The 24,227-nt window shown below is 55.8% G+C and overlaps 1 protein-coding gene across 1 annotated transcript; it reads right to left on the reverse strand.

Moving 5' to 3' along the window:
• Positions 1-10,053: 10,053 nt before the first annotated feature.
• On the reverse strand, positions 10,054-20,744 carry SSC4D (scavenger receptor cysteine rich family member with 4 domains). The gene is made up of 10 exons (XM_054647149.2): positions 20,654-20,744; positions 17,368-17,403; positions 15,757-16,062; positions 14,789-14,860; positions 14,201-14,515; positions 13,381-13,461; positions 13,066-13,143; positions 12,069-12,380; positions 10,791-10,868; positions 10,054-10,370 (listed from the first exon to the last, which is right to left on the reverse strand). Exons 1-10 carry the CDS (start codon positions 20,742-20,744, stop codon positions 10,054-10,056), a joined length of 1,686 nt encoding a protein of 561 aa, XP_054503124.2.
• Between the last annotated feature and the right edge of the window lie 3,483 nt (positions 20,745-24,227).

Below are 24,227 nucleotides of genomic sequence, written 5' to 3' on the forward strand. Positions count from 1 at the left end.
CAACCAGATCCCACTGATAACCCTGCTCCACTCAAAACCCAGACCCACTCAGAGCCCATGCGCCGTTCCCCCGCGGAGACCCTGCAGTGTTGCTGTGCCTGGGGTCATGGTGACAATCTTGGGGTGATGTCCCCTGCTTTCCCCTGTCCCCTTTTTCCCACCATGGCCAGGGTTCTGATCCACAGAGGAGAGCATTCCCACTGGAGATCAACGCTGGATAATGGACAGTGACAGCCACCTTGGGCAGTCACTCATGGATAACCCATAGCATGAAAACATGTCTGCTCCAGCCATGGGGAGAGCCACTGGGAGTCATAAGACATCCCACTTTCCTAAAAAATCTATGGATAAAGTGATGCTGAGAGGAGGCTACAGCACTGGGAGGAATGCAAGGGTTTAATTAATCCTGTTTTCCTAAAAAGCCTCTGGATAAAGCAGTGCTGAGAGGATGCTGTGGCACTGGGAGAAAGGAAAGGGTTCTGATAAACAGAGTGATCCCAATGGAAGCACTTTATCTTGCTTGGAGAGAGCCAGGCAGTGCTGATGCCCAGATAAACACTGTCCTTCCTGTGCCACGTGTCCCTGGCCCTTCCCAAAGCCACTGTCCCCGCACAGGTGCTTTGGGAAATGTGAGGATGAGCTCAGAGGACTCAGCCGTCCCCCTGTGCCCTGTGGTTTCCTTCTGAAACCTCACAGGAAGCCTGGGTGGCATTGGGATGTGCCAGTGTCCTCAGGGCACTGCTGTGGCTGTCCAGAGCCCATAGCCACGGCCTCACCCACGTGGGTGGGGACAAACTGGTTTGGGAATGCTGCTGGTGTTGAGCAACACCCTTTTGGGGCAAGATTTTATTGTGGGTTTAGCACTGCTCTGCAAAGAGCAGAGAACGGCATCGCCTGGATTTGTGTAGCACAGAATCCTCTTTTGTTTACAGCTTCCGAGAGTAGAAGAAATCCCCCCCCCCCACTCTGCTAAACAGAAGCAGAAACACGCCCGGATCCTCTCCATTTCCTCTGCAAAAGTCAGAGGCTGTCTCCTCCCTCACACCCCGCAGCAGCGCACGTGGCTGCGGGTGAGAACAGCCTTTGTTTGTGCCCAGCCTTTGTTTACTGCCCGGCCATCCCGAGGAGAGATCCCTCAGACAAGGGCAGTTTATTCCTCTCCCCTGATAAAGGCTCATTCATCCTCCCCTGGGGGCTCGCTGGCATCTCTGCACAGCTCCCACTGCAGAGCTCGGGGTTGTTTTCAGCCTGGCGCCAGTTTTGGGAGAGGGTTTGAGTAAAAAAAGTGCAGAATGCAAGAGAATATTAAAGAAGTTTGGTTCCCAAATCAATTTTTCAGTTATTGCTGCTGTTTCTTATCAATAATCTGGAGGTGTCTGTGGGGCATCACCCAAGCCAAGCACGCTCAGATCTGTGAATGAATGAGAGCAGATTCCCTGCTCACCCCCTTCTGGGTGATCCACTGCATTTGGGCTGGATATATGCATCCTCTAACTTGGAAAATAAATAATATTATCCCTTGGGTACAATTCCTGGGTTCTCAGGGCCAATATTGAACACAAGCCCAGACCTGAAGAAGTGCTTTTGCACCTGGAAGATCCCCTGATTTCTCCAAATCAACAGTCCTAATAAAAACTGTTGCCTCTCCATACAAACCTTTGGAATCTTATCTAGTATTTTCCATAAACCTGGCACATTCTCAGCCAGCCCGACTCTGCTGATTTACAGTGACCCTGTTTTTGCCCCAAAACGAGCAAATACTGATTTATTTCTGTCAGAGCACCAGAGCCATAAATACATTTCCCAACGCAGATGATTTCCTTCCCCATCACAGGTCAGAACAGGATATTCATGATGCTGTAAATTCTTCAGAGTAGCAATCTGGCTGTAATATTTATCTGCAGTGAATCCAGCCCCCTTTTTTGAGCTCTGATGCATAAATCAACACCCCTCACAACACCTAATTCCTCTGCTGCACAGCCTGGCCAGCAGTGGGGTGAGGGTTTGGTGGTGGATGGTCCAAGTTAGAAGGTTCTGGTGGGCAGCATGGGCAGCTGGAGGTGTTACCTGGCTGGACATCACTAAATCCCCTTTTCCCACCTCTGGTGCCTGCAGACACCCCTCAGTGAGAGGCTGGGGCAGCTGCTGTGTTGGGAAATCACAACGACCCAAAGGATGTGGGTCTGTTCTGCAGATGTCCCAGAAAAACCTAATAACCTGGATTCTGCCTGTGGGATTAAAAATACTTCCCTGCCTTCAAATGTGCCACTTTGTTAATTCCCGTGGCCTGGAAGAAGAGTCTTTCTCTTTGCATTTTCTTGCCTTCCCTGCTACGTCTTGTCAATGCCTTGTGACACCGTGAGGGGAAGCAGGAAATTCTCCGTGACTTGGAGTTTGCTTGGGTGAGCTGCTGAGTGCTCTGAAAATGGATCCAGAAATCCTCACCCCTCACTTCCAGCAGGAGAACAACAGTCATGTGCCCCTAGCCTGGTGCCTTTTCCCTCCATGTCTGCCTGCTTGGAGCTAGGGAGATGCCCAGGGAAGGGGATGCTCAGGGAACGGGATGCCCAAGGAAGGGGATGCTCAGCATGGGAGATGCCCAAGGAAGGGGATGCTGAGGGAAGGGGATGCTGAGGGAAGGGGATGCCCAGGGAAGGGGATGCATGGTGCAGGTGTCCCAACCTGTCCCCACACCAGGAGCTGTCACCACAGCAGCACATCTGCCACACCAGCAGTGACCGACTGCTTGGTGTGTTCAGCTGGTGGGTGGCAAAGCTGTGAAGGCCAGGGGACACAGGGTGGCATTTTCCAGGGCTGGTGTGGGGGTTTGGATGGGATCTATCCCTGGGATGCTGCCCAGGTTCCTGCACAGCCCCAGGTCACCCCAAGTCCCACTGCCCAGGCAGCTGCTGCTTGGGTTGCCCTGAGGAGGGGCTGCCTGCCCAGGGGAGCACTTTTGTGACTCTTGCAGTTATGTTGGTGGAAGACCAAGATGGGGAAACCTCTGGCTTCAGTGTCCCCTTCCCTGAGGTTGTAGGACAGTGGTGCCCTCATGTCCTCCCTGCCTGACCCCTTACTAGGCCAGACTGTCCCCACCACCCCAGTGCTGTGGCACCCTGGCCCCTTTCCCCCCATCCTGCCCTGAGCCTGGCTGTGTGACACAGCAAGGGACACAACTCAGGAGCAGGGCAAGGCTGTCCCTCTTCCCCTGCACCTCCCCAGCCCCTCACGGTGCAGCCTTGGCCCCTCCACCCTGACACAAACCAGAGCTGGGGGAGGTCACACCCAACCAAGGACCCCACAACCAACATCTGGGTGAGCTCAGGGTTCACCAACCCTCCCCAAAACATCCCAGAGCCAGGGGCTGCCTCACCTGGGGCAGGAGGGGATGGAGGGGCCGTGGCTGCTGGGGCTGATGACAGACTGAGGGTGCTTTGCTGGGAGTTTCCTTCCCCCTGTCTGTGGAGCTGCAGCTCTTTGTACCCAGCCCTGGCCTTTCATCTCAGCCTTTCAAAGCACTTTCCAAGCTCAAATTAATTCTGCTGCAGCAGCTGCCCTCCCGTGCTGTTTAGCATAAGCTCTGTCTCCAAGCAGGGCTGCCCCTACCCCTCGGGGCTTCCAGGGATGATTTTCCCTGGAACCACCTCAAGCTGCTGAGATGGGATGGGAGAGCATCACCCTGTGCCTCCCACCCTCCCCTTATAACCAACACCCACTAAAAACTGCAGCAATGCCCATGCCATGGAAAATCCCCTCTGAGCCTTCCTCCCTGCCCTGGGGAAGATGCTCCCACATAAGAAATGTCCCATGGGAAGTCGGGGTGCTCTGGGATGTCCAGGCTGTCACAGCCCAGAACAGAACCCTGGGTGCTCGTGGGGAGCTGGGTGGGACCTGGGATGCAGGATCCCAGCGGGAAGGTGGGCCTGGAGCAGGCAGGAGTGCTGCTTCCCTGCGGGGCATTAATAATTAAGCAGGCTCGTCAGGCTCAGATGGCAGCTCTTATTTAAGGAGCCGATATAAATACCGCCCAGACGGCTCTTACCCAGCTCCTAAAAAAAGCCCTGCCTGTCTCGGGCCCTCCAGAAGCAGCTCTGAGCTCTGTGGGGCTGGGAGGCAGCACCAGGCAAGGTGGTCACAGCGTCCTGTGGGGACAGGGCTGTCCCAGACTCTGAGCCTGAGAAGTGGCAGCATCTGGGGCCAATACTCGGGGCACAGCCCGTGCCTCAGTTTCCCTCTGCAGCAGGGACCTGCCTCAGCCTTTCTCCTGTGCAGCAGCAGGGGTGGATGCTCAGCTCTGTGTGCTGGGTTGGTGGTGTCAGGGAGGAGCTGGGGGGATCTCTGCCCACCCACCACCCCACTCCACCCATGCCAGGGGAGATCTGCCTCATGTTCCAGTGGCTGCTAAGTGCCCTTTGTGTTTGTGCTGGCAGCGAGTGACCCCCCAGCCCTGCTGTCCCCAGGGCTACCCAGGGACACCCCTCTGCACTGGGCTCGGGGACACATCCCCCAGGGGCAGCTCAGTCCTCCCCTTCTCCCTGCCCAGGAACTCCAGGACCCCCATCCTGGACCAGCCCCATCCCTATTGAAGGGCAGGGGGGCTGGGGAGAGTCAAGCAGGGTTGGGAACTTCAACACAGCCATGTCTAGGGGAGCAGCGGGCCCTCCCCAGCCTGGACATCAAGCCCCATGAGCGTGCTGGCCCCCGGGAGGAGGCGAGGAGCCGGGGGCGGAGGGACAGGGCTGTCACAGGCAGCCTTGCTGCAGTCCTGCTCGCAGGCTCTGCAGCGTGACTCAGCACAGCCTCACCGCTCCCAGCCCCACCGCCGCGGCCTCTTCCCCCAGCCCGCGGGGAACACACGATGCCCACCTTCCCCCTGCCCTCCCACAGCCCCTGGCACCCCAGAGCCACCCCCTGGTGCCACCCATCGCTGTCTGTGCCCAGCCCAGGAGCACCAGCGGCTCCTCCAGCCCCAGCGCAGGCAGGGATCCCCTCCTCCAGGGCTCGGAGGGATGGAGGGCAGGGTGGGGTCAGTCTGCAAGCGCCCATCACCTCTGCTGTGCCCAGGGATCCGTCTGGATCTGGCCCTTCCCACCCGAAGCCCCATATGGGATCAGGGGAGCTGAGCACCAGCTCCTGCTGTGGCACCTCTCCAGGATGGTTTGGAGAGAGGATTTGGGGTGGTTTTTTTTCCTGGGGGATGGGACTGAAAGAGATGTCAGGTCACATAGAACAGTCTGGAGATTTTTGAAAGGATTTTTTGAGCCTCACTTTTGGGGTGTTTGGAGCCTGCCAGGATCAGTTTGTCCCAGCCTTTCTGTACACATCCCCTCTGCCATGACCTGAAGGTTACCGGGAACTGAGAAGGGTGGGCAGAGAAACCAAACAGCGCTGGGCAGAGGGACTGAGATCCCCAGCTGTCCCCTCTGGCTGTCCCCACATCCCCTTGGGCTGTCCCCCAAGGACACTGCGTGGCAGAACGCCACCTCTCTTTGTGCTGTGCCCCAGGGTCAGGTGTCCCTCCAGTGTCACCGCAGCCCATCCACAGCCCCACGTCTGCCCCGGGGCCAGCCGGGGCACGGCGCTGGCTGCTCTCGGAGGATGCAGACCGGATTAAACCGAGCACCCAGCTGGCAGCAGAGCACCCGGGAATAGCCGGACCCCCCCCCAACCCGCAGGGCATCATCGCCCTGGCACACAATCCCTGTGCTGCTGCTGCTGCCTCTCTCCAAACGCCAGCGATGGCAGCGAGCTGGCTCAGCAGCCCACGTGGGGAGCCTCCTGCCGGGGGAGCGACATCAAATTAAATATTAAAAAAAAAAAAAAAAAGGAAGGAAGAAAAAGAAAAAAAAGGCAGAGAGAAGGCATTGATGGATGGGAGGATTTGCAGCCGTGGCCGTTTGTCCAGGCAGAGGGACCCTGCAGGCGCAGGGAGGCTGGCGGTGCCCGTGTGGCACGGCACGGCACGGCACGGCACGGCGCGGGGAGCAGCCGTGCCCGCGGTCCCCCCGCTGCCTTTGCCAGCCGTCTAATTGCGCCAGTGACTTTGCAGTTCCCAAAATAGCTGCTGGCTCCGGCGGGTGACGCAAGCGGGAGCCGCGGCAGGCCCGGCGGAGCGGGGAAGGAGGACGCGGCCGGTACCGGGGAGTGCAGAGCGGTCCCGGCACCCGCCGCGATCCCGCTGGGTGACCTTGGCACCCGGGGCCACCCCGCAAAGGAGCGAGGATGGCGGTGCCGCAGAGATGCCGCAGGGAGGTCAGGTCCTCATGCATCCCTTCGGAGGAGGTGGTCCAAGGCTGTCCGTGCTCTGCATCCCTGCCGCGGGGGTGTCCGCGTTCCCAAAAATTCTGGCTGTAGGGGCTGGGGCAGGCTGGCCGCAGGGGGGCGAATCTCGGTGCCCCCACGGGGTGAGGAATGCCCCTCCAGCCAGGGCAGCCGCGTCCCTGCAGCTCAAGAGTGTCAAGGAGTGAGCCAGGACCACCCTCCCTGTGTCCCCCCAGGGAAACTGAGGCAGCAAGGAGGGCAGGGCGAGCTGGGGAACAGAGCAGAGCCCAAGGTCACGCAGGTGGTGCAGGGAGCAGCAGAGCCAGGGATGCTCCCGGCCCAGGGCTGCCTCGGGCACTGACTCACCCTGCGCCGGATAGCGCCCAGCTCCTCCGGTTACAGGCACAGGCGGCATTGCCTTAACGGGGCACGGCCGTGGCAGGGCTGGCCCAGCCCGGGAAGGGCACCCCGGGACCGGGCACTGACCCACGGGCCCCTCCTGGCGTCCCTGCCACAAGCAGGGCTCCCCCACCACGTCCCAGCCAGAAGCAATCCTTGTACTGGTCCCATACTGGTCCCAGAATAGATTGCCCATCCCTCACAGCACAGCTTGGGGGGTTTAATGGTGAGTGTCCCCTCACCTGCCCCAGTTCCCTGGGAGCAGAGCTCCTGAGCCCCACAGCAGCACCCAGCCAGAGGCCAGCTGATTATCCCAGAAGGTGGCAAAATAATTAAAGCCTCCTCCATTTCCCCTTGCTCATTTGTGCTCCTTCAGCCTGGATTAATGGGTCTCTTCTCCCAGCACAGACTCATTCCTTATTCCTAATAGCCCATAAATCCCAGCCTCAAAATAACCCCAGCTTTTGCCTGGATCTGCTGAAATATTTATTCTCTCCTCCCTGCTACCCCCCACACCATCCCCTCTCCGGGGTTGGGGAGAGGAACTAATCGATGACATCGACCGGTGTGGAGCTGCAGCTGCTCTGGGCGCCGGGAAACAGCTGACGTCGGCAGGAGGATGGGAGCTGGGCAGGAGCTTCTCCCGGCTCCCCCGCAGCCGCTGCAGCCTGGCTGTGCTCCCGTGGGGGGATGCTCTCACACCCTTGGCACCCCCTGTGCTGGTATCCTGCTCCAGAGCATTCCCTGTGCTGGTATCCTGCTCCAGAGCATCCCCTGTGCTGCTACCGAGGTCCACAACATTCCCTGTGCTGCTACCGAGCTCCAGAGCATCCCCTGTGCTGCTGCACCCTGCTGCAGAGCCAGGGCATGCTCCAACCCTGCTGTTCCTTGCCCCAGGGCATCCCCCTGCTGGTACCCTGCTCCCCCCCCTGCCTGCCACTCCCTGCTCCCAGAGGAACAGGAGGTGATGCCCAGCTTGGCTCTGGAGTGTCCGGGGGGATCCCTGTGGATCTCAGCCCATCCTAGGCTGGCTGCAGGAGAAAAGGTTGGAAGACAGGGAGGCAGCTGCTGCCTTTCCTGCCTGGAAACCCTTTTCTTGCCGGATTGTAGGCTGGGAAAGGGAGAAACTCCAAGATAACAGGACCTGCTCTTCCCAGATCAAAGCCAGGAAGAGCAGGGTGTGGGGTAACACCAAAAAAAACAGCCCAGCTTTGCCAGCTCAAGGCATAGTCCCCAAGAAAAACAGGGAAAACCCCTCCAGCCTTTCTTATCCTCCCCAAGAGGCAGCAGCTTCCAGAGCAACTCCTGGCCCCACTCCCACAGGCACAGGGAGGGGACAGCAAAGCTGGAGGAGCCCCCAGCACCCTCTGACCCATCCCCAGCTGGTGTGGGCTGTGGGGATGGGCTGGGAGCTGCTGGGGACAGCTCTGTCCCCCTCCTGCTCCCAGCAGGACCCAGGCACTGCCCAGCTGTCCTGGAGGCAGGAGCTGAGGTGGGAAGTGAGGGGGCAGTGGAGCATGCAGGACCTGGAGCACAGGAAAATGAGGATTTTGTTCCCACAGCACCTCCCTGCCCTCTCCCAGTGCCCCAGCAAGCCTTGGCCAGCTGTGCTGCCACAGCCTGCCTGGAAGAGGCTTCCATGCCTCAGTTTCCCCACTGATGGAGATGTGAACTGGGATCAAAGGGCTGGGAAAGCTCTGTCCATGGGAAGTGGAAGAGAAGCAGCCAACAGGAGCCTGAGCATGGGGCCAGGGCCACCCCACAGCTCATGTGGCTGCCAAATCCCACTGGGAACAAACCCAAAGCTGGATCCAACCTCAACCCCTGAGCCTGATGGACTTCAGGGTTGTACCCCCGAGTTGGGGTGGGGAAAGGTCCAAGCTGAGCTCTCAGCTGGGTGGGAATTAAAGGCAGCTTGAGCATTTTGAGCCAGGGATTTTGGACAATTTTTGTCCGAAAAAAGGGACTGAGCTCTCTCCTCCAGTTTTGGGGCATCTCCTCATCTCCAGGTGTTTGCTTTTACCCAGGGCTTTGAGGGGATGACAGGAAAACAAATCAGCTCTCAGAGCACTTTCAAAGGGCTTTTATGTATTCACAAAAACAAACCCACACACATATAAGAAAAAAAAATTGGAAAATGAAAAAAAACCCAACCCAGGAATATGCACAGTCTCTTATCAAGAACAGAATTGCACAAACAGAGGAGTGAGCTCTGTGCCACTTCACGAGCCCTTCCCCACCCTTGAACCCCATCCATGAGAACACTGAAATCCTTTTCCCAATGTCCCAGTAGGAATCAAACACTTGGTGGTGAAGGTGACGGGTGCTGCAGGCTGGGTCTTTCCACCTGAGCTGGGAGGAAAACAGCCTTTATACCCCAAAGGCAGGGCACTGGGGAACCTGCAGGCTCCTGGGTCCCTTCCTTTGCTCTGGGAAGGGATTTGGGGTCTTCCCTATGGTTTTCCATCTGCTTGTGTCCTGTCTGCCAGCTCCCTGCCTGCCCTGGGCTCCTCAGAACATGGAGCTTTTGGGACAGAGCAGCCAAAGCCAGCACAGGATGGAGAAGGATGGGGGGACTGCAGGGTATCCCCATCCTTTCCCACTCCCCAGGAGATTTTTTGGGCATGGACTGGCTGTGCTGAAGCCCCCCCAGGAAGGGAAAAATCTCATCTGAGCTCTCCTAAACCCCCCAGTGTTTGCAGAAGGAACAGGTGAAACAGGCACAAGGATTGCAGATGGCGTGAGATCCAACGCCTGCATTTCTGCTGCATGGGAATGGGGGAGGAATTGGTATTTCTGGTGCTAAAATGGGAAGAAAAAGCTGGTATTGGGATTGCTGGAGGGCTTGCAAAGCAAATTGCAGAACAACAGTAACTCACTGCAGAGCCACTGGAGCATCCTGGTGTGATTTCAGCCCCCTTTTTACATTTTCTGAGTATAATTTCACATCATTTTCACAGCAGAAAATCCATTTTTCTTTCCTCATCTCTTAAAAGAAATGGCTGAAACCAACCAGATTTCACACCAGAAGCAGTTTTGTTTTTCCAAGGGGCAGTCTGGGGGTGGGAAGCTTCAGCCACTATTTCAGGAGCTGAGTAGAACCCAGTCCTCACCCAACTCCTCCCATTCTCAGACCCCAAACGTCCAGTTCCTGAGCAGCAGAGCTCCTGAGCCCCACACCAGAGGCCAGTTGATTATCCCAGAAGGTGGCAACATAATCAAAGCCTCCTCCATTTCCCCTTGCTCATTTGTGCTCCTTCAGCCTCCCACTCTCAGACCCCAAACATCCAGTGCAGGGAGTGCATCCAGACCAACACCAAGGCTTCAACCCCTCTCTGTGGCATTGCCACCAGCTCCCTGCAGCCTCCCTGTCCCCCCTTACCTGTGTGAGGGTCATAGGATGTCACAGACAGCACCGGCATCCTCGGAGTGGTCGCAGTTGTGGACGTCCCAGCGGATGTGGGAGCAGCGCAGCAGCGAGGGCTCGTGGCCCTTGCACTTGAGGTTGTCCAGGAAGATGTAGCCTGTTCCTTGGCCATAGTGTGCCTCCCCCCAGGCTGCCAGGGCGTGCCCACAGCCCAGCTGCCTGCACACCACCTTGGCATCCCGCAGGTCCCAGGCGTCGTCGCACACAGTGCCCCACTGGGACAGGTAGAACATCTCCACGCGCCCCTCGCACCGGTGGCTGCCGTTCACCAGGCGCAGGGACCCTGGGGAGGGCAGGGGGTGAGGCAGCCCCTGCCTGTGCCCACCCCAGAGCTGTGTCCCACTCTCCCTGCCTGCCCTGGGGTCAGCCCAGAGCTCCCCCTCTGCCTTTGTACCTGCCAGAGCTGGGGGGTGACCTTCAGAGCATTGCGGAACAGACAATCACCTCTGTTGCCAGCTCTGCCCCTTTGGTCCATCACCTGCTGTCCCCACCCTGATGTCCACCACCTCTGCCTGAACCAGCCTTGGGGGCACCAGAAGAAGCTGTGACTTAACAGTGTCATCAGGTTTTTCCCCTCCTGTGGGCTGCTCCAGCCACTGCCAGATCTCGTGCCTCTGCTTGAGCCATTTATTTTTCCACCCTGTGCCAGCATGGAGCATCCCCAGGGCTGGCACTGTGTCCCCAGGTGACACCCAGTACTTACCCTCCTTGGGACGAGTTGGGGCCAGTGTGGTGGTTGTAGCAGTGGCCTCTTGGAAATGGTCTTCAATGTCATCAGCACCTGGTGCAGCAGAGGAGAGGTGGGAAAAGTGACTGAAGGGGCAGGGTCAGGTCAGAGCCCCCGAGCAGTGCTGTGGGATGGCTGCAGGAGGAGAGGTAGGAAAAGTGACACAAGGGACAGGGCCAGGTCAGAACCCCCCAGTGGAGTGGGATGGCTGCAGGGATGTGGGGTGGGATGTGCCCCCCAGCAGTGCTGTGGGATGGCTGCAGGGATGTGGGGTGGGATGTGCCCCCCAGCAGTGCTGTGGGATGGCTGCAGGGATGTGGGGTGGGATGTGCAGCCACTGTGCACAAATGGGGACCACAGTGGGTGCCACACTCCAGCCATGACCCACACCATGGCACCGACTGCCACTGCTCATTCTTCACCCCAAGCCCATTTGGGGGACCCCATTTCCAGCCTGAGCATGGAAATCCTCCCTACACCCATTCTCTCATTGACTTTCCCACTGAGCTGGGCTTCATTGGAGACCTCCAGTCACCCTCTGTTCCAGATTGCAATGCAAGATGTTTTCCATTACCATCTGTATGACAGTTTTCTTTTGTCAAGTGGGCAGTTTGCCTTATCCCTTTCTTTGAGTGACCACAATCACCCCTCCCTCGGGAGGGGACATCTGCTGATAACAGATATTGAATGATAACAGCTGTTGAATGTCAGTGCATGGCTGATAAGAACTATAACATCCCATTGTGAGATGCTCTGCCCAGAGGGAGGAGCCAATCATTCCTACATGGATATAATCTGGAGGTTCTGGAACACCAGCACAGCTTCTCCACAGGATTCCCCAGAGGAACAGCAGCTGCCTCTTCTTCCACTGGATCTTCAGAGGCAGAATCCATCCTTCTCTACAGGATCCCTGCTCCAGCAGAACCAGCCCTGACACTACAGGAGGGCTGAGCCACAATTCCAATGGTTCTGCTGCCAACACCCTGACCCACAGGGTGTCAGGTTGAGTTCTGACTCTGTCAGTGTTGTTCTACTGTACCGCATTGTTTATTTTATCCTTTTATTTTTCTTCCCTATTAAAGAACTGTTATTTCCTGCTCCCATATTTTTTTGCCTGAGAGCCCCCTTAATTTAAAATTTATAATAATTCAGAGCAGTGGAGAGGGTTTACATTCTCCATTTCAGCGGAGGCTCCTGCCTTCCTTAGCAGACACCGGTCTTTCCAAACCAAGACACCCTCCCCCTCTCTCTCACCTCGGCAGATGACCCCGGCATCCTCGTGGTGGCCGCAGTTGTGCTGTCCCCAGCCCAGGTGGAAGCAGTCGGCCAGGCGCGCCTCGCCGCCGCCACAGCCCACGTTGTCCAGCAGCACGGGCCCGCTGCCGTAGCCGAAGGAGCCCAGCACGGTGGCGGCCAGGGCGGTGCCACAGCCCAGCTGCCGGCAAACCACCTGGGCGTCGGGGAAGTCCCAGTCGTCGTCACACACGGTGCCCCAGGTGCCGCCGTGCCGCACCTCCACCCGCCCGCGGCAGCTCCCGTTGCCGTTCGCCAGCCGCAAGCCGCCACCTGCGAGCCACGACACCGGGGGAGCAGGGCTGCACAGGGAGGCCGCTGTCCCCTGCTCACCCTCCAAGGGCGTGGGGTGAGCCCCTGGTTTCTGGGGTAACCCCTGGGGACGTGGGTGCAACCCCCTGGGGATGTGGGGCAAATACCTGTGGGTGTGGGGTGACTCTCTGGGGTATGGGGTAACCCCTGGGCACATGGGTGCAACCCCTTGGGGAAGTGGGGCAAACCCCTGGGGACGTGGGGTGAGTCTCTGGGTTATGGGGTAACCCCTAGGGTCGTGGGTACACCCACCTTGGGGTGTGGGACAAACCCCTGTGAGTGTGTGGTGAGACTCTGGGATATGGGGTAACATCTGGAGAGCTCAGGGTGACCATGGGGATGTGAGCTGAGCCCCTGGGCACACAGGGTGAGTGCTGGTGATGTGGGGTGACACTGGGTCCATGGGGTGATTCCCAAGCAGCACTGTGAGCATGGAGCAATCCATGGAGATATGGGATGAACCCTTGAGTGTCACGGGGTGAACACCCTGTGGGCATGGAGTAAACCCTGGGGATGTGAGATAATTCCTGGGGCATGGATTGAGCACTTGGAACATGGGGTGACCTTTGGGGACATGGAAGGAGCCGTGGGGATGTGGAGTGACCCCCCCAGGGGCATGGAGCCCCAGCAGCAGCTGCACACTTACTTTCCTGCTCGATGGTCAGGAGCGTGGTGGTGACCACCTCGGTGGCCTGGGAAGGCTGGTCCCTGCTGTCGGTCACTGCTGGGACAAGCATGGGGACATGTGGGCATCAAGGGGTCCAGATCCAGCACCCACTGCCCCTGTTCCAGTCAGTGGCCCCCAGCACTATTTCTGCCCCCTGGCCACACCCTGCCATGGGCAGTGTCACCCCTTGAGCGTCACCCAGGCATGGCAGAACCCCAGGGTGGCCAGGCTGGGTCACAAGAGGACACAGAGGACACAGCTTCCCCCCCAGATGAGTGACTGCCAACCTCCTACCTGTGGCTGTGGCAGTCAGGGTCTCCTCAGAGTCCAGGGCCACCGAGGTGGTGAATGATGTGATGGTGGATGTGTCCAGTCCTGTGGTGACACAGAGGGACAGAGGTGACACCTGGCAGATTTATCATCAGGATTCATTAGCATTTATGCTTCACTATCCCCTGCCCCTCTGAGCAAGGTCTGGGCATGGTGGTGCCATGGACTCTGTGCCCAGAGGAGGTGCCAGAGGGGATGGGGATGTTTAGGCAGGAAAGGACCATCCTGAAAAAATTGTCCCTTTTGTCCTATATCGTCCCCTTTATCCATTAACAGTGAGAAAGGGAAAGCACTGGCACTCACTGCTCCCGACATTAGCCATGATAATGAGGGAATTCAGGGGGATTATTAAGATTATAAACAGTAATCAGTGGAGGATGGCAGGAATACATCATTTCAGGAGGGGAAGGGGAGGCAGGCTGGGCCTGGCGCCGTGCCCAGCCCCTGGCAGCCTCTCGCTCCTTCCGGACACGGGCAGCTCGTTTGCAGCCAGCAGAGCAGGGAAATGGCAGGGGAAGGGGCAGGATGGCAGATGCATTTCCCTGGCAGGAGGGCAGATGCATTTCCCCTGCAAATCCCCACCCTGGCTGTGCTCTGGCCTCTTGGTGTGGGGTTGCTGCTCCAGAGTACCATGATGAGGGCAGATAAGGAGCAAGGATGCTCCCACAGGACAGAGCCCTGCCCAGCCTTGAGCATCTCAGCATCTCCCTGAGGGCATTTTTGCTTGGAGAACAGGCTGTCCCTGGGTTTTTCCCCACCCTAAGGGTGATGCCCTGCCTGGTACCTGCACAGATGACCCCAGCATCCTCGTGGTGGCCGCAGTTGTGGATGCCCCAGCCCAGGCTGTAGCAGGCGGACAGGAAGGGCTCGCTGCCGTCGCAGTTGACGTTGTCCAGGAGGATCCGTCCTGTTCCATAGCCAAAATAGGCATTGCTCTTGTAATCCAGGGCTTGCCCACAGCCCAGCTGCTTGCAGACCACGCTGGCATCGCTCAGGCCCCAGTCGTCATCGCAGACGGTGCCCCAGCTGCCGCGGTAGAAGATCTCCACCCGGCCCTGGCAGGTGTCGGGGCCGCTCACCAGGCGGATGCTGCCGTCACCTGGAGGTGGCAGCACGAGGTGAGAGGGATGCGGTGTCCCTGAACGTGGCACAACGCTGCCACCGTGCCCGTGATGGCAAAGGAAATGGGTGAGAGAGAGAGGGGAAGGGACGAAGCTTTGGAGCAATGGGGCTTGGGAATTTCTGGGATCTGGCCAGCACAATGATGGGGTTTGGGGGTCTGCAGCTCAGAGAGGCTTCAAGAGGGGCAGCAGGGGACCGTAAGGGACACTGCCCTCAGGCAAGATGCCCCCCTGCAGGCTGAACAGCTTACTTTCCCCATCCTGTACCGAGGCTGTGAGGGTCCTGGTGGTCGGTCCTTCGCTGACTTGCGTGGGTGAGAACTCTGCAAAGGGAAGAGGAGAGGTGGCACCTGCTGCTGCTCCACCTGGAAGCATCCCTCCCACCCCACTGCTCCAGGAGGATCTGCACCAAACCAGCCCCAGCTGAAAACAGAGGGGTTTGCAGCTGCACCAGAGCTCTCTGCCAATGCCTCCAGCCTCTCTTCTTCCCTCAGACCCAGCTCCCCACCTCCCTTCTCACTCCTTCCACCTCTCCTCTCCAACAATGCCATGATTTATTTTCCTACTCAATCCACAACCTCTGTTCTCTGGTTGCTGTTGGTACAACCTACCACCAACCCAGCATCCCTGCCTTTCCTTCCCTCCTTTTCCAAGCCCTGCTTCTGCAGGACGTGGGGATTCACAGAACAGCTGCTCCAGGTCTGCAGAGCCTCCCTTTCACAGCTCACTGGTGTCTGGCTGATGAGCAAACCTTGCACAGCGAGGGAGGAACGTGTGTGGGGTACATAAGGGTCCTCACAGAGCCGTTCCACTTTCACTTGCCAAGTTCAAACACTTTCCACTGCTTTTCTCACCTTTAGGAACATCTCCTACTGAAAAGCTCAGCAGTTTAAAGAAACACAAGTCAAAAGGGGAAAGAGCAGTTGGGCAGCAACTGACTCAGAGGCAGGAGTGTGGGTGGGCATGTGCTCCTTCCCCAGGGATCACGCAAAGTCCCTGATCTAGGAGTGACAAGGAACACAAAACAGGCTGGCCAGGCCTGTGGAGCAGGGAGGTGACCTGGATTGAGGAGAGGGGTGAGAGGAGAATGCAGAAGATGTTTGGCTGACCCATATCAGCCTCTGAGATAAGACTCTTGGGCCCTACCAAGCCCCCTGCAGCCCCCAAGTCTTGCCCTCCACAGCAACCCCTTGCCCCCTGAGGAACCCACCCTCATTACCATTGCACACCACAGCCACATCCTCATAGTGGTAGCAGTTGTGGATGCCCCAGCCGTGGCTCCAGCACTCGCTCAGGGCAGCCTCCGAGCCCTTGCAGTCCACGTTGTCCAGGAAGATGGGCCCGGTGCCCTGGCCGAAGGTCATGGCAGCTGGCAGGGTGATGGCATGGCCGCAGCCCAGCTGGCGGCACACCACGTTGGCATCCACCATGTCCCAGTCGTCGTCACACACGGTGCCCCAGGAGCCGTTGTAGAGGATCTCCAGGCGGCCCTGGCAGCGGCTGGGCCCGCTGGAGAGGCGGATCTCTGGGAGAAGGGCACAGAGAGCTCCCTCAGCAGGCAGCCTCCTCAAGGGGAGCAAATCTACACCAAACTCCTTAGAGAAAATCATGAGGATCTCCAGCTGGCCCTGGCAGTGGCTGGGCCCACTGGAGAGGCGGATCTCTGGGAGGAGGGCACAGAGAGCTCCCTCAGCAGGCCATGGGCCGTGGGGAGCAAATCTACACCAAACTCTTGCTCCTTAGAGAAAATCTCTAAGGAAAATCTCTACATCAATCTCCTGCCCCTTCTCTGTAGCACGAGGCTGTTGTCATCTTGTTGCAGGGGTTCCATACTGTCATTGCCTTATCACAAAAGTTTCACACCTTCTTGGTGTTTTTTCTCAGAGCACTGACTCTTTCTTCCTCACAAAGCAGCCAACTGACTCCAGTTCCCTTCCCAACCTTCCACCCCCTCTTTTATAGCATCTTTGTCTCATTGGTCACAGCTGTGGCTTGTTAAAGTCAGGCCTGCTCCTAATCTTTGATAATTGGCCCAGCTGCAATTCCTTAGGGGTAAGATTACTTTCTACACCATCTTTATTTTCTTATATTCTATCCCACTACACAAGGCAGTTGTTGGCTTGCTGGTGGGACATGGGCTCCCCTCCATCTGCTGGCAGCAGTGGCTGTGGAGCCACAGCACATCTGAGTCCAGGAATGAGATGCACCCTCAGCAAGGCCAGGCTGGATGGGGCTTTGGACAGCCTGGCCTTGTGGAAGGTGTTCCTACCCATGGCAGGGGTAGAATGAGGTGGTTTTTAAGGTCCCTTCCAACCCAAAACATTCTGTGGCGCTCCCATCATCTCCCCTGCTAATGGCCAAAAACCCAAGGGTGAAGGGAAAAGCAGACACGTGGCACCACATGTTGACTTACAATGGGTGACAAGTGACAAGATGCAATTAGCAAATTCTTATTAGCCTCAGTGAATGCATCCAGATCTGGTGGGATGGAGATGATCTCTCAGGCTGCTGGTGATGGGGAGCAGGCATGGAAGTGCCCGGGGTCCACCACATCAAGGGAATTATTTACTTGTCTGTGATTTATGGCACAGGGGCAGGGACTCAGCAGGAGGTGGAAAAATTCTCCTCTCAGGATAATTAGCGGAATAGGGATAATAAAGAACCTTTATTTTCTTTCTGTAAAAGAAGTTTAGCTTCTTCTTGCCACTTTTTGTTCCAAACCAATATCTTTCCTTTTTTAAATTCCCCAAATCCCTTCTTTTACCTAAAAAAATCATTTTTAACCTACAAAACTTCCTGGAGAAAAGTGACTTTCAGAGAAGAATCTCACCTGGGAATGGCAACGTCTCGGGCTCAGAGGTGGTGCCTGTAAGGGAGAAGAGGAAGGATCAGCTCTCCCCAGAGAGGAGAAGGTGCAGCTTGGAGAGGGATGGGATGGGATGGGATGGGATGGGATGGGATGGGATGGGATGGGGGTGGTGGGGACTGGCAGGACCCAGCAGCCCTTGGATCCTTCCCTTTCCTGCAAAGTCCTGGAGTTTTTAGGGGAAAAAATGAACAAACCTCCCCAGGGCATCACTTCATCTACTTCATAGTGGGGAAACTGAGGCAGAAACTGAGTGACTGTGACTCTGGTGGGACTGTGAAGCACAAGGTGACATGTGTGACCCTGATGAGCCTAGTGGCTAGCAGAAGCCACTCCAGGTGGATCCTGTCTTGGGCCAGGTCTTGGGGACCTTTTAGTCCATCCCTGGCCCCATTGTTGCCTTGCTGGGGCAGCTCCTGTATCCTCCTGCCCCATCATCCCCATGGAAAACTTGGGTGGTGAGATGGGAACAAGGAAAATCAATCCTGCCCAGCTTGAGAAACCCACTGGAGATCTCCTGATGGAAGATGCTGCACCCTGTGTGCGTTTTCGTTGATGTTTTCCTTTTATTTTCCCAACAAAATCCACTTTTTGGAAGCTCCATAATTACATACAAGTACCAACACACCTTCTGATGGGGAGCAGCCATCTTAGGGGGTGAACCCCATCCAGAGGGAGGTGAGCACTTGAAGGATGCAGGATATGTCCTCATCTCTGGACCCCCCTCCCATTGCTGGGCATTATTTGGGCACAAAATCCCTCTCAGCCCCACTGCTGAGTGATGTAGGCTCCTCCCTGGAATGGATCACAGAGAGCTCCAGCTTTCCCAGGAGGTCACAGCACCATGATCATGATGCCCTGGGGGATGGTGGATGGGGATGAGCAGCTGGGCCTTGTAGGTATCCCAATCCACAAGCCCTTGTCTGATGCTGGAGCCCAGCACAGATCTCCTCGGGCACCTGAGGTGTCCTGGGCTTGAGGCTCTGGCTGCACAACCCTCTCCCATGGGAGACACCTTCCAAAATCCTTTCAAACCTAGGAGAAGGTGTCCCTGCCCACGGCAGGGGGTTTGGAAGGAGATAAATTTTAATGGTTTGGTCGCTTTCCAACCCAAACCATTCCATGATTCTGTGGTGCCTCCATGCTAATTACAGCACCCAAGGGCTGATCAACACCTGTGGTGCCTCTGTGGCCTCTTTTCCTCCCACTGCCTCAGACCAGCCCTGTGCTGCTTCACTCTCAGCCCACCAGCAGTGACGTGGAGGTCAGTCCCAGCTGCTCTGGGGGTGGATGTCACCACCCTGAGAAGCAGTGTGAGCCTGGGGGGACAGTGCAGCACATGAGCCCACCTCCCTTTTCCTTGCTAGGACGTTGCCTGGGAGACCATTAAGTCAGCCAGAAATCAGGGCTGTCAAAGAAAGACCTAGAAGCCCCAGGAGAAAGGAGAATAAGGCAACTGTCTGGCTGTATCCATGACTTAGCAGGGATGCTGGGATGAACATCAGCAGCCAGGGAGCTCCAGCGTGGTCAGTGCTCCTGCCCTACCCAGCTGGAGCAGGCATGGAAAGGGATGCTGTGATTCCAGCAAGGATTGGGGATTAAACAGGTGAGACCACAGGAGCAGAGAGGCTCTGCAGGAGAGGACAGGGAAGGATAGAGCAGCCCTGTGGGCTGGACAACACGGTAGAGGTAATTCAGCTCACCCCTGCACCAAAAGTGGGGAGATGTGTGGGTTTCTAGGAAGAGTGTTTGATCCTGGCTTGTATTGATTTTTAACACCTAGTCCACTCCAGTGCCAAAAAAGCAGTGGATGAAAAGGACATTGATAAATATTCATCTCCCTTTGAGTCAAAATCAAAGCTCTGAAATATTCATCCTCCAGCATCCTCCAGCAAAGTCAGGAGAGATCTGAAAAGAATATGCCTGGTGTGTCTACAATAATAAGGAACTGTCTTTTTGAGGAGAGATAGAGCCCTCCATGTTTCTCTGATCCAACTTCACAAAGCAAAAAGAAAAAGGAAAACTGCTCGAGTAAACAAGACCACCAAAAGGACAAATGGCCCTTCGTTAGCGACTAATCCGTGCCCATTAAGGAGGAGAACGAGGAGAGCCAGGCCATGCAGGGGACAGGGACAGAGCCACCAAGTCCCCACACCCGGAGTGTGAGCACGGATGCTGCCACAGCATCCCGAGGGGGAAGGGAAGCACCAGCTGAGGGGGTGGGAAGGTAAAACCCGATTTGACTCAGGTAGGATGTCTGAGTAGATCTGAATTCCCAGCTTTCCCGCCGGCTGTGCCTGGGCGGGTTCGTTGAGGCAGGAATGCTGCAGTGACAGGGACAGAGACACTGGTATCACCTCGCTGCCACAGCACTGGTGTGGACCCGCCTTCCAGAGCGGGAATGGCTTTTCCCAGGTCTATTGAAAAGCTTCCTGGCTGCACAGTGCCTGCCAGGAGTGAGTAGAGCCCGTTGTTCTCAGGGGATGGGTGTCCCAGACATCTTTTATAGAAAATCCTTTCCTTAGGATTTTTCCTCCTGAGAAGCTGAGAGAGGCCTCAGGAACAAAATGTAAACAATGGTTATCTGCTGCTGTGGAATGCAACAGGTGCATCTGTGATTGGCCCATGTTGGATGTTTCTAATTAATGGCCAATCACAGCCCAGCTGGCTCGGACAGAGAGGCCGAGACAGAGCCTTTGTTATCATTCCTTACTATTCTATTCTTAGCTGGCCTTCTGAAAAGGAAAACCTTTCTTCTATTCTTTTAGAATAGTTTTAATGTAATATATATCATAAAATAATAAATCAGCCTTCTGAAACATGGAGTCAGATCCTCGTCTCTTCCCTCATCCTCAGACCCCTGTGAACATGGTCACAGGGTGGGTGCTCGTTCCACCCCTTTCCTTGGCAGGACTGGTCCCACAGGTCCTGGGGAACAACTCCAGGAGCATCTCCTGGCCATCAGCATCTCCCCACGGATGCTGCCTGCTCCAGAGCCCAGAACTGCTCTGTCACCAGTGCTGGCAGCTGCCTGCCCCATTCCCCTGCCTGTCCTGCATGCCGGGCTTGCCATCACAGCCAGGTCAAGGTGGGACAGAAGAGCTGAACTTGCTCCTCCATCCCTGTGCACACTCGGGAATGTAGGGGACACCACAACAATCCTGTGCCTGGAGAAAATCTGCCCACAAATCTGATGGAGAGGGATCACGGGTGCTTAAACCCCCTCCCACTGCCCCAGGCGGGAGCTCACCGGTGGGGCTGAGGATGAGGAGGATGAGGAGTGTGGCTGGCATCAAGGAGAGAGGCAGCACCTCGGTGTCCGGACAGGGACCGAGTGTCATTGCTGCTGTCAGCCCCTCCTGCAGGCGAATTTCCAGAGGACACCTCCCTGAAACATGCAGACAGCAGCGTTAGTGGTGCTGGCCAGGAGAGCCTGTGGTCACCAAGGGCCATGCAGGACCTGCCCCTCCTCAGTAATTCCAGGAGCAGTGACCAGAAGACACACGAAAATCTGGATTAATTGAGAACGAGCAATTTTTTTGAGTGGCAAGATGAAGCTGAAGGGCCGTACCCCATCTGCGAGATAAAACTCAACAGCAGGGAATGTCAGCAGAAAATGAGGAAGAGATTCGGTATCTTAAGATTCTATTTCCCCCTCGCTGCCAAGGGGTGGATTCCCAGCTCTGTCTCGCTCGCAGGCTCTCTGGGAAGGGGATGAGTGCTGGTCCAGGATTCCTCTGGGATCCCAGACCCGCATCCCTCGCTCCCAGTGGCCGGGCTGGTGGCAGCGTGGCTGGGGGAGCAGTGCCATCGTGAGGATGCTCCTGCCACCGTGAGGATCCTCCTGCCACACCGTGAGGATGCTCCCGCCACCGTGAGGATGCTCCTGCCCGCCGGCTCCAAAGCCGGGCTCTCAGGCTCAGCTCTGATGCCACTTTTCCCTTCACAGAGAAAAGCAAGGCACAATTCTTCAAGGATTTCTGAGATTCACGTTCTCTGAACCTCAGAGAAAGGAAAAACGTAATTCTTAGCATTTGCTGTGCCTGTGTTGTGCCAAAGTAGAATGCAACGTGGAGATTGTTTACCCACAGTGATGGTGTTTTGTTTCCTTGGCCTATCAGGGCCAGGTGTGTGTGTGTGTGTGTGTGTCAGGACTTTTGGCTGACAGTCATGAGATTCAGAGCAGTTGTGTGCAGAGTGAGTGCTTGGTAGGTTCAGTTTAGATTAAATATATACAGTATAATACAATAAAGTAATTAGGCTTCTGATATCCATGGAGTCAGATGCATCATTCTCTCTCTCCCCATCAGACTCCCCTTTGATTTACAATATAGCTCAGCCAAGCCCTAAAATTAATCCCTGCAGCCCACACAGGGCACACCAGCTCCTGGAGGGATGCACAACAACTGCTGCCACTTCAGGCTTCTGCTGGTGGTCAGAAACGCAGGAAAGGTCGTTGAAATCCACATTGAAATCAGTGACTAACTCCTCCTTCCCATGGAAACCACTCATCCAGCCTCTTGCTGCTCCTGGTTGTCCCATGTGGAGGCCTGGTATGAGAAGAGCTCCAAGGTGGGACCATGTGCTGGTGTCTACCCAGCCAAGGTCCCTCCAGACCATGGGCTGGGGTGTCACAGACATATTTTATGAAAAATCCTTTCATTAGGATCTTTGCTCCTGAGAAGCTTCAGCTTCTCCATGTTTTGCTGCTTTGGAGAATTGTTTACCCAGCATGTGAAATTGTTTTTATTGATGACCAATGACAGCCACCTGTGTCAAGGCTGTGAGCACTCACAAGATTTTATTACCATTCCTTTCTTTCCTTTCAATCCTTCTGATGAAATCCTTTCTCTATTCTTTTAGTATAGTTTTAATATATAATTTTCTTTTAATAGAATTTTTATCATAAAATAATAAATCAGCTTTCTGAAACATGGAGTCAAGATTCTCATCTCTTCCCTTGTCCTGGGACCCCTGTGAACACCACCACAATGGGGGGCTCCAGAGCATCCAGACCACGGCTTGGACTTCGTTGCCTTCACTACATAGTTTTAATATATAATTTTCTTTTAATATAATATATATATCATAATCAATCAGCCTTCTGAAACATGGAGTCAAGATTCTCATCTCTTCCCTTGTCCTGGGACCCCTGTGAACACCACCACAATGGGGGGCTCCAGAGCATCCAGACCAAGGCTTGGACCTCATTGCCTTCACTAGGGAGAGATGATGGTGAACCAAAGGGTTTTCTGTGCCCCAGCAAGAGGTGATGGAGGCGTAGGAAGGAGCCCGGGTGGGTGGGACACAGCCCGGTCCCATCTCCCTGATCTCTGCCCGGCTCCTGCTGCCCAAGCCTCTGGAGGAGACAGACAGCTCAGTGATGGGGGCTGAAAACCAATCCACTCGCTGAGGTGGTGGCTTTCAATACTCCATTCATCCCTCCTGAAGCACCGAATAATGTCGCCTTTTGTGCCTCGGGCGCTCCCCTCTCTGCGGCGGGGCAGGGCTGACAGATGGCCCCGGCCCGGCCGAAGCCCGGCAGCGCGTCCCGGTCCTGCCCGCAGGGACCTTGTCATCACTGGCCACTCTTGTGCCGCAGCCAGCGCGTTCCTGCTCCCTCGCAGGGTGGCAGCGAGCATTAACCACTGCCGTGCTGTGCCACGGCTGACCCCCGAGAGGGAAACCCCAGCTTTGCTTCTCCGCCTGTGCTTTTCCAGCTGCTTCTCAACCTGCACCCCCAGCGCTCAAGATTCAGCTGAAAACTGGAGCCCCTTCCTTAAACCAGGGGTGCTGGGGCTCTCGCAGAATCCCCACGGATTAAAATCTGATTTTAAGCCTTAATTAGTCTGTATGGCACTGTAGCAAAACCCAGCATCCCTTTTACCATCACTCAGAGCAGCTGTGGCTGCCCCATCCCTGGAAGTGTCCAAGGCCAGGTTGGATGGGGTTTGGAGAAACCTGGGATAGTGCAAGGTGCCCTGCAGGGGGGTGGAATGGGATGAACTCTAAGGTCCCTTCCAAGCCAAACCATTCTATGATTTTGTGATGATTCTATGATTTAAGGAGTTGCTCAATGTGGGTTTATGGAAGTCCTTTCACACCAAGGTTTTCAGGCTGTCAGGTGTCCTGTGAAGCCACCCCTCACCATGGACCTGCTGGAAAAGCAGCAAATCCTCCATCACCCCCATGCTGCACAAGCACTGACCATCAGGGATGGAACAAAACCCACAGGGGAGGAGCAGGGCTTTAGTGTGGGGACAGAAAATCTCTGTTTTCACCCCAAATAACACAGCACAGCAAACACACTGTGCCCAGCCAGCCCTTTGCCCTCTCCTCCCATCTGGACACAGGACCCCACAGGTCCTTTCATCCCTTTTGGACCCCTTGGACACAGCTTGAGTGAACCCCAGTTCTCTGTTTTTCACTTCTTCCATTTCTTGATTATTCAAACAACTTCAGGAGAAATCACAGTTTTTCAGCTGCCACCACCCTGCCAGATCATTATTTGTAATTACCACCCTGACCTAAAAAAAAAAAAGGCATCATAAATCCACATACCTGTTTGGTATTTTCTCTCCAGTATAAAGATGGGTGTATCAAATCCCAGAAATATCCGTCCTCTTTTGAAATAAACAAAGGACCTGGCTAGTTAGTTATAAAATCTTCAGAAATAACAATTTAAATTAATATTCCTGATAAGATGGGATGGGGATAAGGCAGGATTTTTTTTTCTTTAGGTGAGATCTTGCTTAGTAAATTAAAAAAAAATTAAAAAGTGGGAAGAAAATGGATCTCATCCATCAATGGAACAGCTCCAGCCT

Source organism: Agelaius phoeniceus, chromosome 20, assembly GCF_051311805.1.
Source record: "Agelaius phoeniceus isolate bAgePho1 chromosome 20, bAgePho1.hap1, whole genome shotgun sequence".
NCBI lineage: Eukaryota > Metazoa > Chordata > Aves > Passeriformes > Icteridae > Agelaius > Agelaius phoeniceus.

What these genes read in the sequence shown, in the direction of transcription:
- SSC4D (XM_054647149.2), bottom strand. Translation starts at nt 20,744, where the DNA reads ATGACACTCGGTCCCTGTCCGGACACCGAGGTGCTGCCTCTCTCCTTG. An exon ending in CGAGACGTTGCCATTCCCAG is followed by an intron (nt 16,063 to 17,367) that starts GTGAGATTCTTC and finishes CCCTTCTCCCAG; the next exon opens with AGATCCGCCTCTCCAGCGGG. An exon ending in CCTGACCATCGAGCAGGAAA is followed by an intron (nt 12,381 to 13,065) that starts GTAAGTGTGCAG and finishes CGTGGCTCGCAG; the next exon opens with GTGGCGGCTTGCGGCTGGCG.